Source organism: Argopecten irradians, chromosome 15, assembly GCF_041381155.1.
Source record: "Argopecten irradians isolate NY chromosome 15, Ai_NY, whole genome shotgun sequence".
Taxonomy (NCBI): Eukaryota; Metazoa; Mollusca; class Bivalvia; order Pectinida; family Pectinidae; genus Argopecten; species Argopecten irradians.
The window spans coordinates 31,642,386-31,658,293 of NC_091148.1; the positions used below are offsets into that span (position 1 = coordinate 31,642,386).

The 15,908-nt window shown below is 37.7% G+C and overlaps 2 protein-coding genes across 13 annotated transcripts in view; one reads left to right on the plus strand and one right to left on the minus strand.

Annotated features, from left to right (window-relative positions):
• LOC138309681 (protein scribble homolog) overlaps window positions 1–3,340 on the plus strand; it is a 94,924-nt gene extending 91,584 nt beyond the window's left edge. For all 11 annotated transcript variants that reach the window (XM_069250892.1, XM_069250899.1, XM_069250902.1 and 8 more), the window contains one exon: window positions 110–3,340. Coding sequence is in view for 1 of the 11 variants with exons in the window: in XM_069250902.1 (XP_069107003.1) it covers window positions 110–118 (9 nt within the window). In the remaining 10 variants the exon portion in view is untranslated. The remainder of the gene's footprint in view (window positions 1–109) is intronic.
• A 2,571-nt stretch (window positions 3,341–5,911) lies between these two features.
• LOC138309683 (monocarboxylate transporter 12-like) lies at window positions 5,912–14,654 on the minus strand. Of its 2 annotated transcripts, XM_069250903.1 has the most exons (8): window positions 14,589–14,654; window positions 12,208–12,289; window positions 11,384–11,694; window positions 10,488–10,631; window positions 8,106–8,495; window positions 7,636–7,905; window positions 7,372–7,497; window positions 5,912–6,654 (listed from the first exon to the last, which is right to left on the minus strand). In XM_069250903.1, exons 3-8 carry the CDS (start codon window positions 11,604–11,606, stop codon window positions 6,470–6,472), a joined length of 1,338 nt encoding a protein of 445 aa, XP_069107004.1. In that variant the 5' UTR covers window positions 11,607–11,694; window positions 12,208–12,289; window positions 14,589–14,654; the 3' UTR covers window positions 5,912–6,469. The 2 variants fall into 2 exon arrangements, with proteins under 2 accessions (XP_069107004.1, XP_069107005.1); XM_069250904.1 differs by lacking the exon at window positions 12,208–12,289.
• Window positions 14,655–15,908: the final 1,254 nt, after the last annotated feature.

Consider the following 15,908-nt stretch of genomic DNA (forward strand, 5'->3'; position numbering starts at 1 on the left):
CTGTCACTCTAGGCCACTGATCACATTTGAGTGCTACAAAAAAATACTCATGAAAGTCACAGTTGTTAGTTGATGTTGATGCATATTTGACTTTATTTTATTGTTGTAGGTTCAGTAACGGTATCTGGGTATGTAGATACTAACACCCCCATAAATAAAAGTGAGCAGCTCCCCGCCACATGTACCGGACCAGTCCATTCCTGAGCAGGGAGGTCGGAGGTTTACGTGTGTGTGCTGTGAGGACCGTCCTGTGTGTTCAGCCGACGATGCCATAACATGATGGCGCATGACGTCGTCAGACCATCACATTCTTTAGGATGTTCTAAATTGACAGAAACCATTGCTTATACTATTACAAATCATGCCAGAGTGTCATAGAGAATTCTGTGGTGGAAGGCGACAATAATATGCAGAATGGAATTTCGATATGTTACAAAACCAAAGACGTCAATCCATCTTGATCAAATATCCGAGTTTGATTAAGAAAAATACCCTTTCCTGGTTATTACTAATATAATCTTACCAGCCCTGACAAGGAACTTAGAACTGGTATGGAGAGACAAATACTGAACTCTCTGGCCAGTCTAAGGGAAGGAACTCTCCAATCTGGTTCAGGGGAGATAACTCCCCAACCTGGTCCATGAGTATGTTATAAGGGCAGGATTTACAGTTGTACAATGCTGAGGGAGAATCATGCGAGACTACTGTACAACATGTGTTGGCTCTTTGGTCGATCTAACCTCAACTGTATTTCCAGAGTTTTGAGTGGGCGGGGGTCTAGAGTTCCTTATATACCCCACTCTAGGTGGAAAGGAGAGGCATTCATGCAATTTGATGTTTCAGGAGTGAGAAATACTGGACAGGTGTACTGTCTGTTTGTACAGATTAAAGCATGTGATAATAATGAATGGTTGAACCAGTATTTTATGAGGTTCAATCGTTAAATTTTATCCTAATATAATGAAATTGTAGATTAATTTTAAGTTATCAACATGTTATGATTAAATATTTACGACTGTTGGTATTTTAAGATAACAGAATTGATTTTAATTTAAAAACCATGTAAGTTTAACCACAATTTAACTGATTTTGAATTGTAAATTATTTTATTCTGTATATTCTAATTTGTAATATAATTTATCGACATATCTACAATTTGGTGTTCAAATGAGCCAACAAACATTTATCTCCCGAGGTTTTAAAGATGTGGACGGGTGTGCACCTCTTTTAATCGGAGGAGAACAGGACCGCAGAATAGTTAATGGTCTTTCATTTTTTTCGGTTCTTATATGCCTAGAAGGACGTGTACTGTTTTAGTTTAATCATTGTCTAATGTTTGCTAGGGTTTGCTTAACAGCTTTTTTCTGAAAAGAAATTTCATAACCCCTTCTCAAATAAGGAACTCCTCTCATGGGCTTTGTGCAAGAGTAGAATTGTTTTATTATCATGATTTTAATAGGAACATTTTTATCACAGCGATATATGTTTATTGGGCCTGTCAGTATTCCATGATTTTATATCCCCATCCATTGTCTTATTTGTTTCAATAAGTTTACTTGTTTTACCATTCAAAGCAGTTTATTACAAATATCTCCAAATGCCACTTTAAGTCTTACTTATATTTCGTTTCATGTTTTAGGTGTAGTTGATTTTTACTTTGTCTGATCGGTCTTTGATCAACAATGTAGAAATGTTTAGGCACAATTATCGTTAAAAAATACATTTTCAGCGAAAACAACAGTTTTAGGGAGTGGTGCAGGTGTTACTTTCCTTTGTAAAAGGTGAATAAACATTGTATGTAAATTGATTGGCTAAGAGTTAGATTATTTTTGTTAGTGGTAGGACAGGAGTTATTGCCCTTTGTTTTTGCCACCTGCTCCATCTCTGACTACATTGCTACAGTGTCAGTCTGAGCTCTATATTTCACTGATTCGGTTCAGTCATGTGTCATTCTGAGCTCGTGTGTAGAAGACTAGACTATATTGGAAACCTTTTATATGACTTTTTGTTGCTAGTCAAAAAGTATATTCCTAACCTTATATATAGCAGCATCTGATCTGTAGTGACCTCCGTGTTTTAGCCGAACATTCTGTGGATTAGACTGGGTTAGGAGCCCATTGTTTAGGAGGTTACAAATGAACACTTTTCCATGTGTAGTCTTTCTCAATGGCTTGTGATACGTATTGTTTAACATGTTTGTTTTGAAGATGTCATTGTGAGTTATAACAAACAGCTAGAATACAGGTTAACATATCTAATGCTTTCCTCCATTATTTTATGGAGAATTCAGTTAATGCACTGTTATCCACTCTACCCCACTCTATGGCAGATGCTGCCCCTCCCTGAGCTGTCATTAGACTGGTCCAGATGCGAGAGATGCTATTTTGTGTGTAGGGGAGATAGGTTCCCCGTCTGTGATTGAAACACATTTTCCAGATGAGGTAACGGGCCATAGCAGTGTTTCAACATGTGTTATAATAAATCTGTAATGTTGGTAGATGAGCTCAACATGAGAATATCTCGGTAACATACCTGTCTACAATTCAATCACATCAATGTGTTCGGGTTGGGATCTGTCTTGGTCATATTTCAATCATATTTGGTCTGATTAGACCAATATCAAATTCATTCACCCCTGAAATTCCAAAATGGACTCTTCCAGCCTTTGAACAAGAAGAATCTAAATGCGTCTTCAGGGAGGATGGGTTAACAACACACCACGTTTTAAAATCAACCCAGCCCACCCAATAAAAGTTTTTTTTCAATGAAGGCAGCCAGTAGGTTTGATGTTTATCTTGGTTTTCCAACATGTTACATATAGCAGGAATGTTGACAGGTATGTTACAGGGAAAATAAATATTTTTAATTGAAGTGTACAGATATCATTAGAGATTGTTGTGTATTGATTGAACATGAGAGAGGTTTATTTCCATAGATGATCAACCTCTCACCCCTCTATCACTGTAATAAACCGATCCAGGTAAACCAGAGGGCAATCATCACCCCTTTTGTTACCTGGAGTGGACTAATACAATTAACAAAACAGGGGTTACATATACATGTACCACCCACAGATCTGTAGGTGAATGTTACACCCCTTAGAATGAACCAGTCCATGTACAGCAGAGGATAAAACCATTATCACCTCTATACGATGTGGGCATGTTTAGACGAGTCTATCTACTTTGTTTGGGGGTTGAAACATTAGCCTCAGTCCACTGTTGTAACTGTGCCAGATTTTAAGGATGGGATATTTCTAATAAATTAAAACTTCAGGAACACTCTGTCTTTGTGTGATTTTATATGCAATATTTATTGAATAAATGAAATATAAATTGAATTGTCGTTATTGCAAGAGTAACAAAACATCAGCCATACTGTAAACAGTCATTGTTTCGTGAAATATAAATTGTTGTTACAAAAGTAACGAAATATTGGGCATGCTGTTAAACCAACTTGCTTTCACGTCTACTCAATTTCGCGATTTCCATTTCAAAACCAGTTCGCGAACATAAACTTTCGGGGATTAAAAAAATGTCTGGAAGCTCCTATCGGTACCAAAGTTGTAGATGTTAATAATAATTTGCGATGATCCGCGAATTTTATTTGGATCGCGAAATTCACGAAAGTGAATCGTACGCGAAAGAAAGTTGGCTTACAGTAATCAGTATGAAAGAGCGGGCCATGGACTGTTTAAACAGAACCACTCTAAACTGATGAAATCATTACCAAGAAAAGGATACCATAAACTCGTCTTCTGCGTACTCATAAACGCAAAGAAAACTATTCCAAAACCTTGATATTGTGTCTGTCAATGATGTCTCCAATGATTAAACATAAAATACAAAACTATATCCGAGTATTCTAACTTAGAATATTTTACATACAATACGTAATGTTATCACATCTAAGAAATAGAGGTTACACAACGAGTGGCTGTTGGATATGGAATTTATTCCACACGAGTGAGTTATTTTTTAAAAGTTACAAAAGACACGAGCTTTAGCGAGTGTCTTTTGTAACTTTTAAAAAATTACTTACGAGTGTGGAATAAATTCCATATCTAACAACCACGAGTCGTGTGACCTGTTTCTACCACAATTATATCCGCTTTTAGCCGATAGAAATACGACGAGGATAAGTACGCAATCCAACAGCAGTTTTGGCGTCAAGCGGCGATCACAGCATATCATGACGTCACTCGATTATTGATGACGTTGACAAATGATGACACGACACTCAGAAAGACGTAGTTCGGTCAAAGTTCACCGTGTCAACCAATCAGAATGCGTACAGAGTTTATACCACGTGTGGTATAAACAAATTGTTAATCAACAGCTGCTTCGTTTATTTGATACCCTGAGAGTTGAATAACACTGACTATTGTGGTAGAATATTTTGTATACAATACGTAATGTTGTCACGTCTCGGAATATTTTACATACAATACGTAATGTTATCACATCTAAGAATATTTCACATACAATTCGTAATGTTATCACATTTCAGAGAAAATTTTATATACAATACGTAATGTTATCACATCTCAGGATATTTTACACACAATACGTAATGTTGTCACATCTCAGGATATTTTACACACAATACGTAATGTTCTCACACCTAACAATATTTTACATACAATACGTAATGTTATCACATCTCAGAATATTTTACATACAATACGTGATGTTATCTCATCTCAGAATATTTTAATACAATACATGATGTTATCTCATCTCAGAATATTTTACATACAATACATAATGTTATCACATCTCAGAATATTTTACATACAATACGTGATGTTATCTCATCTCAGAATATTTTAATACAATACATGATGTTATCTCATCTCAGAATATTTACATACAATACATAATGTTATCACATCTCAGAATATTTTACATACAAAACATGATGTTATCTCATCTCAGAATATTTTACATACAATACATAATGTTATCACATCTCAGAATATTTTACATACAATACGTAATGTTATCACATCTCAGAATATTTTACATACAATACGTGATGTCATCACATCTCAGAATATTTTACATACAAAACGTGATGTTATCACATCTCAGAATATTTTACATACAATACGTAATGTTATCACATCTCAGAATATTTTACATACAATACGTAACGTTATCACATCTCAGAATATTTTACATCTCAGAATATTTACATACAATACGTGATGTTATCACATCTCAGAATATTTTACATACAATACGTAATGTTATCACATCTCAGAATATTTTACATACAATACGAAATGTTATTACATAATTTGTTTACACCAATCTATATATGAAGAAATATTATATTTTTAACTATTATCCCGACAGTTTAATCAAACCTTGTTATATTGCACTGTTGGAAGTTATATTGCACGCTTCCATGGAAACGTTATATTGCATGGTTCGAGATGTTATATTGCATGACTTTAGGAACACCTCGCTGTTGTTGTCTAGTTTTGTAGAAAACTTCCGAGGAATCGCGCGTAACGGTGAGGTACGTTATTATGACGTCACAAAGGTTCACGCTCGATTTCGCGCTAATTTAATAGATCTTGAATCAAGCACGTCATATAGACGTTTATCGAGTAGAGGACGGACTCGATGAATGAGTTAAATTAAAAGGCTGCATGCAGGTCTAATAATGTGAAAGAAGACAACTGGAGTTACAACCTGACGTTCGTGTGCTATACGTCAAACTTCAATAGGATTTGAAGCTTTTCCGTACGTGCGGTGTTAATGATTTTGTTAGTGATTGTCATATTCATTTTATAACAATATTCAACTGAAAACTGGTGATTATGTAATAAAAAAAATATTCCATGTGTTACTGTGCTCTAGTATATTATTTCCGTACGGTGCGGTGTTAATGATTTTGTTAGTGATTGTCATATTCTTTTATAACAATATTCAACTGAAAACTGGTGATTATGTAATAAAAAAATATTCCATGTGTTACTGTGCTCTAGTTCATAATATTTACCCCTCGGTGGTGGTGATCAACAAATATTATATTGCACTCGGCCTTCGGCCTCGTGCAATATAACATTTGTTGATTACCACCACCTCGGGTTAAATATTATGAACTAGAGCACAGTAACCCATGAAATATTTGTATATTATCACATCTCAGAATATTTTACATACTATACGTGATGTTATCACATCTCAGAATATTTTACATACAATACGTAATGTTATCACATCTCAGAATATTTTACATACAATACGTTATGTTATCACATCTCAGAATATTTTACATACAATAAATGCTATCACTTCTCGGGCGAACTATCGTCAATGAGGTGACGTGATCTCGTTCTGGATGTTCTTAACAAAGACAGTAAATTTCTAAGTCGTAACGAAAATTAGAAATTAAAGCAAATATCATATCACTGTCATATCGAGACACTTTTCTTTGACATTCCTTACACGGTTAATCACTTGCGAATTGTCCAGATTGAGGTCAGGCGAGGTTCTGTATTTTCGTCTTTTTCGGGATGCCTGTTGTGTTCCCATCTGGCTATACATCTAAGAGGGAAACACATCAAGCCCGCCAGTCCGATTGTTCCGCCGGCGAAGTAGAAGGCAGCGTCATAGCTTTCCGTTATATCAGAGAGGGCTCCTGTTAAACCCAAACAGTGGACACAAATAAACATCATTATACCATTTATGTAGCGGATGTACCATACCGCTGGGTCGTCCATCCAATACTCACCTCCAGTGACATTATACTCAACAGTGATTTTAATGATTGAAGTTTATCAATTGGCCTGTTAAGTATGATCGATCGTTTCGAATGTCTGTAAGTATTATCTTTCATTGACCTGCCTGCAACATGAGACCAATGACTAGAGAATTTTACCTACCTGCAATAGGTGACCCAATGAATTGAAATGTTGACTTTTCTGAAATAGGTGATGCAATGAGCCACAAGAGGCCGCATAGGAACTGTATGTACACCCTAAGATGGCTGCCTGTCGGCCATCTTGTTGACTAATCGTCCCAAAATGCTAGACCTACATATACATAAAATATTGGGACAAATCTCCTCAGTACTAGCGGTAACAATCTTTCAATATAAAAATCCAAAATAGCTGCCTGTCAGCCATCTTGTTGACCGATTAGTCCCAAAATGCAATAATAACAGAAATGGGGCCCTAGGGGAACCTACATATGAAATTTGAGAAAGATGCCTTCAGTTCTCTCTGAAATATCGATAATAAGAATTGCTAACAGATGGACGAAAGACGATTTGAATAGCCCGTCATCTGATGATGGGTGCGCTACAAAGTTTACCTACCTACACCAAATGAACCTTAGAGTAGAAAAGTTGACTTACCTGCAATGGGTGACCCAATGAAGACTGATATGCTGACCAGGAAGTTGACGAGCCCTAAGCTATTGGACAACCATTTGTCTCCCTTTAGTTCTATCAGGATGATGGACTTTAATGCTACAAATGTCCCTAACCAAAAATAAAGATGATATACTATTTGCTTGAGACGATATTGGATCAAATTTCAAATCGACTTGATGAAAACAAATCGCAGACAATTAAAATTAGAAGTTCAATGGTTTCTGTGTAATTTGAAAGCCTATTTACCTACAGTGGTACCAAACAGAACGGCGTATGCTATAAGAATGGCGTGCGTGGCATAAAGGGGTACAAAACAAGTCGCAATTCCTCCAATGAAAAGCATTGTACTGTTGATAGTTATAGAATTGGCCCAGGATTGGTCCGTTAACAAGCCAACCAGAACCCTTGACACAGTGTTAGATATTCCCATCACCGATATCAGGAAGGCTCCTTCACCGGCAGTCAGGCCGAGGCCACTGGCGAAAACCGGCAGGAAATTAAACGGAATGTAAAAACCTGAAACAGCAAATAAATACATCTTATATCGTGGAAGTTTAAAGTTTGAATTATCTAATACACATTACAATGATAATAGGGTCATATACACTTTTATCTTTATCCGCGCCAAACTCCATTTGTCTTGGTTCAACCGAATGTGTTAAATATAGCATCCGACCAGCAAAGGATATTCGAATATATTCGAGGGGATTACTTACCGGTACAAACAAGGAACCCAGACAAGCTATACAGAGCAAATGTCGGGCTCGACAAAAGTGGCAATGTTTGTTTGAAGGCAAGGACAAATTGTCTCTGATGAGAATTATCATTGGGGTATATTTTGGTGTCGGCAAATGTGGAATCTGAGGCAGGCGGTGGTGGACGGTAGAATGCCGCGAAGATGACGCCATTTAACACTATGGCTGACAATATCCATAGCGCTCCTTTCCAGTTGTACGTCTCGATGAGGATGACAGACAGGGGTGCGAACACAAACCCGCCAATACCTGACCCACATACAGCTATCCCAGTGGCTAAGGCTCGGCGTTTGTTGAAGTAATGTCCGACTATGACGACAGAGGGCGTGTATACCAGTCCGAGCCCAACACCTTCAACATCAATATATACATGTAACCTTACTAAGTACAGCAGGAATGAACTGTCATCGGCTTATTATGGCGCCATTGTCAATGAATTATCTAGTCCGCTAAACCTGCCTATATTAATAGGCCTTTTTAATTTTTTTGCCTATATATTATGCAAAAAAAAATTAAAAAAAAATAAGCCTAATAATATAGGCAGGATTAGCGGACAATGAATTTTCGTGCGAGCGATCACTGATGATAGGTGTTCTTCTGGTGATAATGAATTCTTTATTAATTAAAGATGCAAAATCTCTTTAGATGTCATCATAAATGTAAATAAAAGCATATTGAACTGCATTCAGCTGGATATTATGGGAGATTAAATGCCAACTAACTGGACAGCGGCAAATTTAATGAAGCGTGCATAATAACGATCTATGTGATAGGGACATTTCTGGTGAATTGGACTTAAATAAACGAACTGACGTGATGAGACATATCGCTAACTGAAGTGATGAGACATACCGCTAACTGACGTGATGAGACATACCGCTAACTGACGTGATGATGAGACATACCGCTAACTGACGTGATGAGACATACCGCTAACTGACGTGATGAGACATACCGCTAACTGACGTGATGAGACATACCGCTAACTGACGTGAACTGACGTGATGCGAAGACATATCCGCAACGCGTGATAACTGACCGCTACTGACGTGATGAGACATACCGCTAACTGACGTGATGAGACATACCGCTAACTGACGTGATGAGACATACCGCTAACTGACGTGATGAGACATACCGCTAACTGACGTGATGAGACCCACCACTAACTGACGTGATGATGCATACCGCTAACTGACGTGATGAGACATACCGCTAACTGACGTGATGAGACATACCGCTAACTGAAGTGATGAGACATACCGCTAACTGACGTGATGAGACATACCGCTAACTGACGTGATGAGATATACCGCTAACTGACGTGATGAGATATACCGCTAACTGACGTGATGAGACATACCGCTAACTGACGTGATGAGACATACCGCTAACTGACGCGATGAGACCCACCGCTAACTGACGTGATGAGACATACCGCTAACTGACGTGATGAGACATACCGCTAACTGGCGTGATGAGACATATCGCTAACTGACGTGATGAGATATACCGCTAACTGACGTGATGAGACATACCGCTAACTGACGTGATGATGCATACCGCTAACTGACGTGATGAGACATATCGCTAACTGACGTGATGAGACATACCGCTAACTGACGTGATGAGACATACCGCTAACTGACGTGATGAGACATACCGCTAACTGACGTGATGAGACATACCGCTAACTGACGTGATGAGACATACCGCTAACTGAAGTGATGAGACATACCGCTAACTGACGTGATGAGACATACCGCTAACTGACGTGATGAGACATACCGCTAACTGACGTGATGAGACATACCGCTAACTGACGTGATGAGACATACCGCTAACTGACGTGATGAGACATACCGCTAACTGACGTGATGAGACATACCGCTAACTGACGTGATGAGACATACCGCTAACTGACGTGATGAGACATACCGCTTACGACTGGACGAACTGACGTGATGAGACATACCGCTAACTGACGTGATGAGACATACCGCTAACTGACGTGATGAGACATACCGCTAACTGATGATGAGACATACCGCTAACTGACGTGATGAGACATACCGCTAACGCTGATGAGACTACCGCTAACTGCGTGATGAGACATACCGCTAACTGACGTGATGAGACATACCGCTAACTGACGTGATGAGACATACCGCTAACTGACGTGATGAGACATACCGCTAACTGACGTGATGAGACATACCGCTAACTGACGTGATGAGACATACCGCTAACTGACGTGATGAGACATACCGCTAACTGACGTGATGAGACATACCGCTAACTGACGTGATGAGACATACCGCTAACTGACGTGATGAGACATACCGCTTACGACGCCATACAACAGGATCATGACATCCAGATTTGGCGAGAACGTCGAGAGGAACAAACCAGTACTGGCTAAAACTATCCCAATAATGGCTAGTCTTCTACAACCAAACCTCTCGGTCAGAGGTCCTGACAGCAAGCCTGAAACGAAACGAACGTATTTGTTCCGTCTTTACGTGTTACAGAATTATTTGTTCTTCTGGATAAGTATTGATTGTACCGTCATTTATTGTTGTCCAAATGAAAAAATGACTTCTCAGTTATTACCGATCAAAAACCCATCATTGCTACAGCAAGCCAATTAAATTTATTGAATGAGCAAGGTCTATCCCATATTTATATCTATTAGCGGTATATATATATAAGATATCTGATATAAGATATCTAATATAACATTAAGATATTTTTTAAATATCTCATACAAATGTATATTATATAAGATATATTATATAGTATATAATATATCTTAGATAGTATATAAGATATCTTTTATATTAGATAAGATATCTTATATATTAAATAATATATCTTATATATCATATGAGATATCTCATATACTTTATGAGAGATCTTATATCGCAGTCAAGATATCTTATAAATATGCATTGAAATTAAGGATCGACAATGCTCTTTAAATAAATGTCATGTTGGCTTGCCATACATTGCGGTCCCACATTCAGGGGGCAGTGAACTTTGTTTGTAATGAGTGTTTTATAGAGTGGAGGTTCGAATCAAACAATAAACAAGATATTTATAAAATTATACACTTAATACAAGTATTAACGGGGACACCTGACATGGAAATCTAGGTTAATCTGGTTCAGGTTGATGGTGATCTTGAAACCAGTTGGCCAACTGTTTAATAATGACGGAAGAACACATGCCTTACGTACCCATAGCAAGATAAGTTCCGCTGATTATGGAGCTTAACAGTTGAGTTTTCCCGTTGCTCTCGCCAAAATAGTCGAGAAAATGTTTTACGAAAGTTCCAAATGTAAAGCAAATGCCATCCACGAGAAAACTGTGCATGAAGGCTGAAAAGGTGATGACCCATCCCCACCCTCCATCGACAGCCGTCTTCCCCGCTCGTCTTACAGACGGAGACATCGTCTTCATTCGTCTGACATCTAGCTATAGATGTCTGTCAACATATCCAGGAATATTCTCACCGTCTTACTGTCAGAATACGTGGATATCGCTTCACCTGCAGCGGGTACACATGATGTTGGCTTATTATACATCGTGCGATGACAATTAGCTTCTAATTTTTACAGGGGAAATCAACAAAATTTTACAATAAAGACAATTTAGTGACGCTTATGTAAATGTCATTTAGGAATAGTTTCCATCGTACGCAAATTACAGAAAGTGTGTCTGTTACATATTTTCTAGTCCTTTTCCTTTTCACCCAATCCTATTGGTGAAGCCACTAAATGTGGAAAACCAGTCGTTACACTCCAATTTGGCTTCAACGCTAAGTAAGGCCAGCAGGAGTTGTGGTCTACGGAAAGAACCACAGTAATCTTTACATGGGCAAAGTGGTTGAGGAAAACGTGGTACTGGTTAATGAGGGACCTTATAATTAACAGGCATTTAATATAAGAAGGCAGGCAACAGATATAGTTGTTATTATCACAGAACAACAAATACAACAACATAATCATCCACAAAAATGTGCTTATAAATAATGTAATACGAAAGATCGGTATGAACCTACCTGTATGGATTAGTATTCACAGGAAACGGGTCAAGATGTCCACGGAATATCTTTGTGCGTATTCCATATGAAATAGGTCAGTCTTTTTAGATAAATACGTGGAAAAATGAAAATCAAAAGTAGATATATACGCTAGAAATAAGAATAGATTCGAAATGCAAAACGAGAAACCGAATAAGTCTCCAACCATAAATTTGGATTGATATGATATTATAGGAGAAAATAAAAAAAGTAGATATAGGATGAAACAACAATGCCACAGCAGGGGCGTCTCGCTAGAGTGGATCTAGTCAATAGAGATGTTTGGCATACATAGACGGGTGCATATAAAATGTAGGTTAGGCCAAAAAAAGAATATGTCTGTTTAGGGTTACCAAAACGACCCTAATTTTTTAACCCCGACCCTAATTTTTTCCCACTTTTCTACGAAAAAAAAATAAAAGTCGGGATTTCGATCTCAGACTCCGTGTCCGGCCATTGTTTTAGAATGGAAATCTCTAAAAAAAACATACCCCCCACCCCCCGACATACCTACCCTACTTTTTTTGCCTAAACACACATTTTTTTGGCCTTATCATTGTAAAGATCTTTACAATTAAAAAATAAAGTTAAAAATTGTAATACAGAACACCTTGGGAACACAATAACAGAATATCAAGTGTTTGTGTATATACAATGTAATTTTTCCAGGACACGTTTAGAATATACCATTAAACAAAACTCCTGAATCAAAAGATAGATTCATGTCAGGATTTATGTTACATTTATAATACATTTTCCGATTTCCGGTGCGTGAAAATCTACATGTAATCAGTGGCGTAGCTAGGTCTGGATATATAGGTCTGCATGCCTGGGGGTGCAGGGGGCGACAGCCCCTGCTCAGGGTCCAGGGGCGAAGCCCCGGTAGGGGGTATGGGAGGCGAAGCCCCCCAGAAGCTGACGGGAAATTGTTACAACGTAGTAACCATTTTACTTCTTTGGTAACTATTAACGTATATACCAATGGTTAAATGGAGGTAACGATATTTAGTTGATAACCATTCAAAACTATACTAAACTAACTGTGGTGATTTTTTTTTATATACATATAATAGTACTATACTAGACTCCCCTGACAAGTGCTCGAACAAAAAAACAACGGATTTTTGTCTGTAAAAATTAAAATAGTAAGCAATGGGAGAATTTTGTGTTATTTCAACTGATGAAAAACTTATGGCGAATATTTTAAACAAAATTGATATTAAGTTTACGTAATTGCGTAAGAAGGGACCAGTCCTCGACCACCTCAATAAAAACATAGTATTTATGACCTATTTTTCTACATATTCTGTGCTATTTCTAACAATTACAATAACTTTTTTTTTTTCTTAATCAACAATCTGTTCATGTTCTACAAAAATAAAAGTCAACTATTTCGTGAGTAGACACCGAAAATCATGGATTAACACGCGTTTTAACGGGGCGGGAAGTGAACTAAAGTTGAAAAATTCACTTTGGCCAAGAACATAATGCAATTGCTATTTCAGTTGATTTGCTATCATTTAAATATAGTTATATGTTTTTAGAATATTTCTCACTTTTGATGCGATGTTGTTTATTTTGGTATTCGTAAGTGTTTCCCGATTCAAAGTCCACATTTGCTTGAGGGAATTTGGTGAAGAAGTCTAATATTGTCTTCGACAAGATTCAAACAATCAAATTTAACAACTAAATGCACGTGGTAACTGGAAATATATAGACTATTCTAATAATTTTCCAGAATGGCCAATCTTCAAGTCTGTCAAATGTGCACAAAGTTATGTTAGGCATACAGTTGGACATATCATATGTATTTATACGTAATTTATATTCGGCAGCGTTACGTGTATTCAAATGTTGTGTTTTTTCTGACTGTACTAAAATGTAAGTCAGATTTTTTATTGCATGCTTGAGCATGCAAGCATGCACGGGCGCTACGCCACTGGTAATTGCAAAATAGGACAACCTTCTGTAGACATTTAGCGATAATAGTATATAGAGGTAATATTGAGCTTGTAGTCAATTATATTGACAGAAAATTACAAAAACCTAAATAGTACATGTACAACTCTTCCCAAACCTAAAATGACGCGTAGTTAAAAATGAATCCAAACGCAAATACGATTTTGAAACAAGATTAAAGAATATTATGAAGTGTAAGAAAACATCCATCATACAGAGTCACACTCCTGGTTATACTTGGTGACATTCTTTATAGGAATAGAAACTAATAAAACTAGATTTGATCGCGATCAAAACACGGGATTTCTACCTATGTAATGATATAAGTAATGTTAGCGAACAGACGATTGCTTGAACGAACGGACGATCTAACTCAATATTAATCAGAAAGCATTTCTTACGAAAGTAGTCTGGTCCAACTGAAAAACAGATTTAGGGGAATCCCCCTTTGGGCAGAAGATTTCATAGAGAGGTGAATATATCGGAGCCTGCTGATTGGATATATTCAGGGTACATCAGTTGTAGATGTAAAATTTGTAAAGAATTTTGATAACTTCATTTAACCTAAATAGTAGCAAACGTTAACACGGTCCTCTATGGGAATTTATTTGGTTCTGTGATCTCAAATGGGCCGGGTATTTGCCCAAAATAGCACCGGTTGTGTTTGAACATCCGGTGTCACAGGTGACAGCTGTGCTACACACATAAAAAGTTTTTAAACCTGTCAGTTATTGGGTTTGTGCATTACTTTTGTTGTTTGTTTGCTAGGGACACGTAAGGACGGCCTCCCATGTATGCGGTGTAGCTACACATGTACGTGTATTTACGCAAACATGTGTACATTGTTCATATATACGTGTACATGTAGAACTTAAAACATCCCGAAAAGTATTCAAAACTAAATGAAAAAAGACCTTCGAAACGGCCCGTGTGTATGGAAGATTGAGCCCAGGATAGAATTTTAACCCGGCCGCTGATTGGCTGGCTAATTATGAATTTCAAAATTAAAAATGTTTTCTGACAGGTAATTATTCCAATGGCGTAGGAAGATGAAACGTAATGGGGGGGCAAAGGTCCTCAATATTTTGTAACACCCCCCCCCCCCCCCCCGCTTAAAGGAAATTAAAGAATGCGCAAATTAGCGTGTGAGCGCCGAAGGCGCGAAATTTTGGTGTTTTAGGGGTCTGAGAGTGACCTCCGGGGAAAAATATTGTAATTTAGAATGGCTGAGATGAGTTTTACAATGTATTTTGATGATTTTGCGAGTGCCCGAAAGCGCGAGATTTTTGTGTTTGTGGGGTCCGGGGCCTCCCCCAGGAAAAATATTATGATTTAGAATAGCTTAAATGAGTTTTAATGAATTTGCGTGCGCCCGAAAGCGCGAGATTTTGGTGTTTGGGGGGGGGGTCCGGGGGTCTCCCCCGGAAAAAAAATTACGATTTAGAATGGCTGAGATGAGTTTTACGAGGCATTTTGATGAATTTGCAAGGGCCTAAAGGCGCAAGAATTTGGTGTTAGGGGGGTCCGAGGGTCTCCTCCGGAAAAAAAATTTACGATTTAGAATGGCTGAGATGAGTTTTACTATGTATTCTAATGATTATATTATAAAGCGTACTTAACATGGCAATTTTTCGATTTAAAGCTACCTGCATTTAGAAATGATAATTGTGTCGTCATAATATTATGTAACCCTACTCGATCTGAATATACCGGCTTCACAC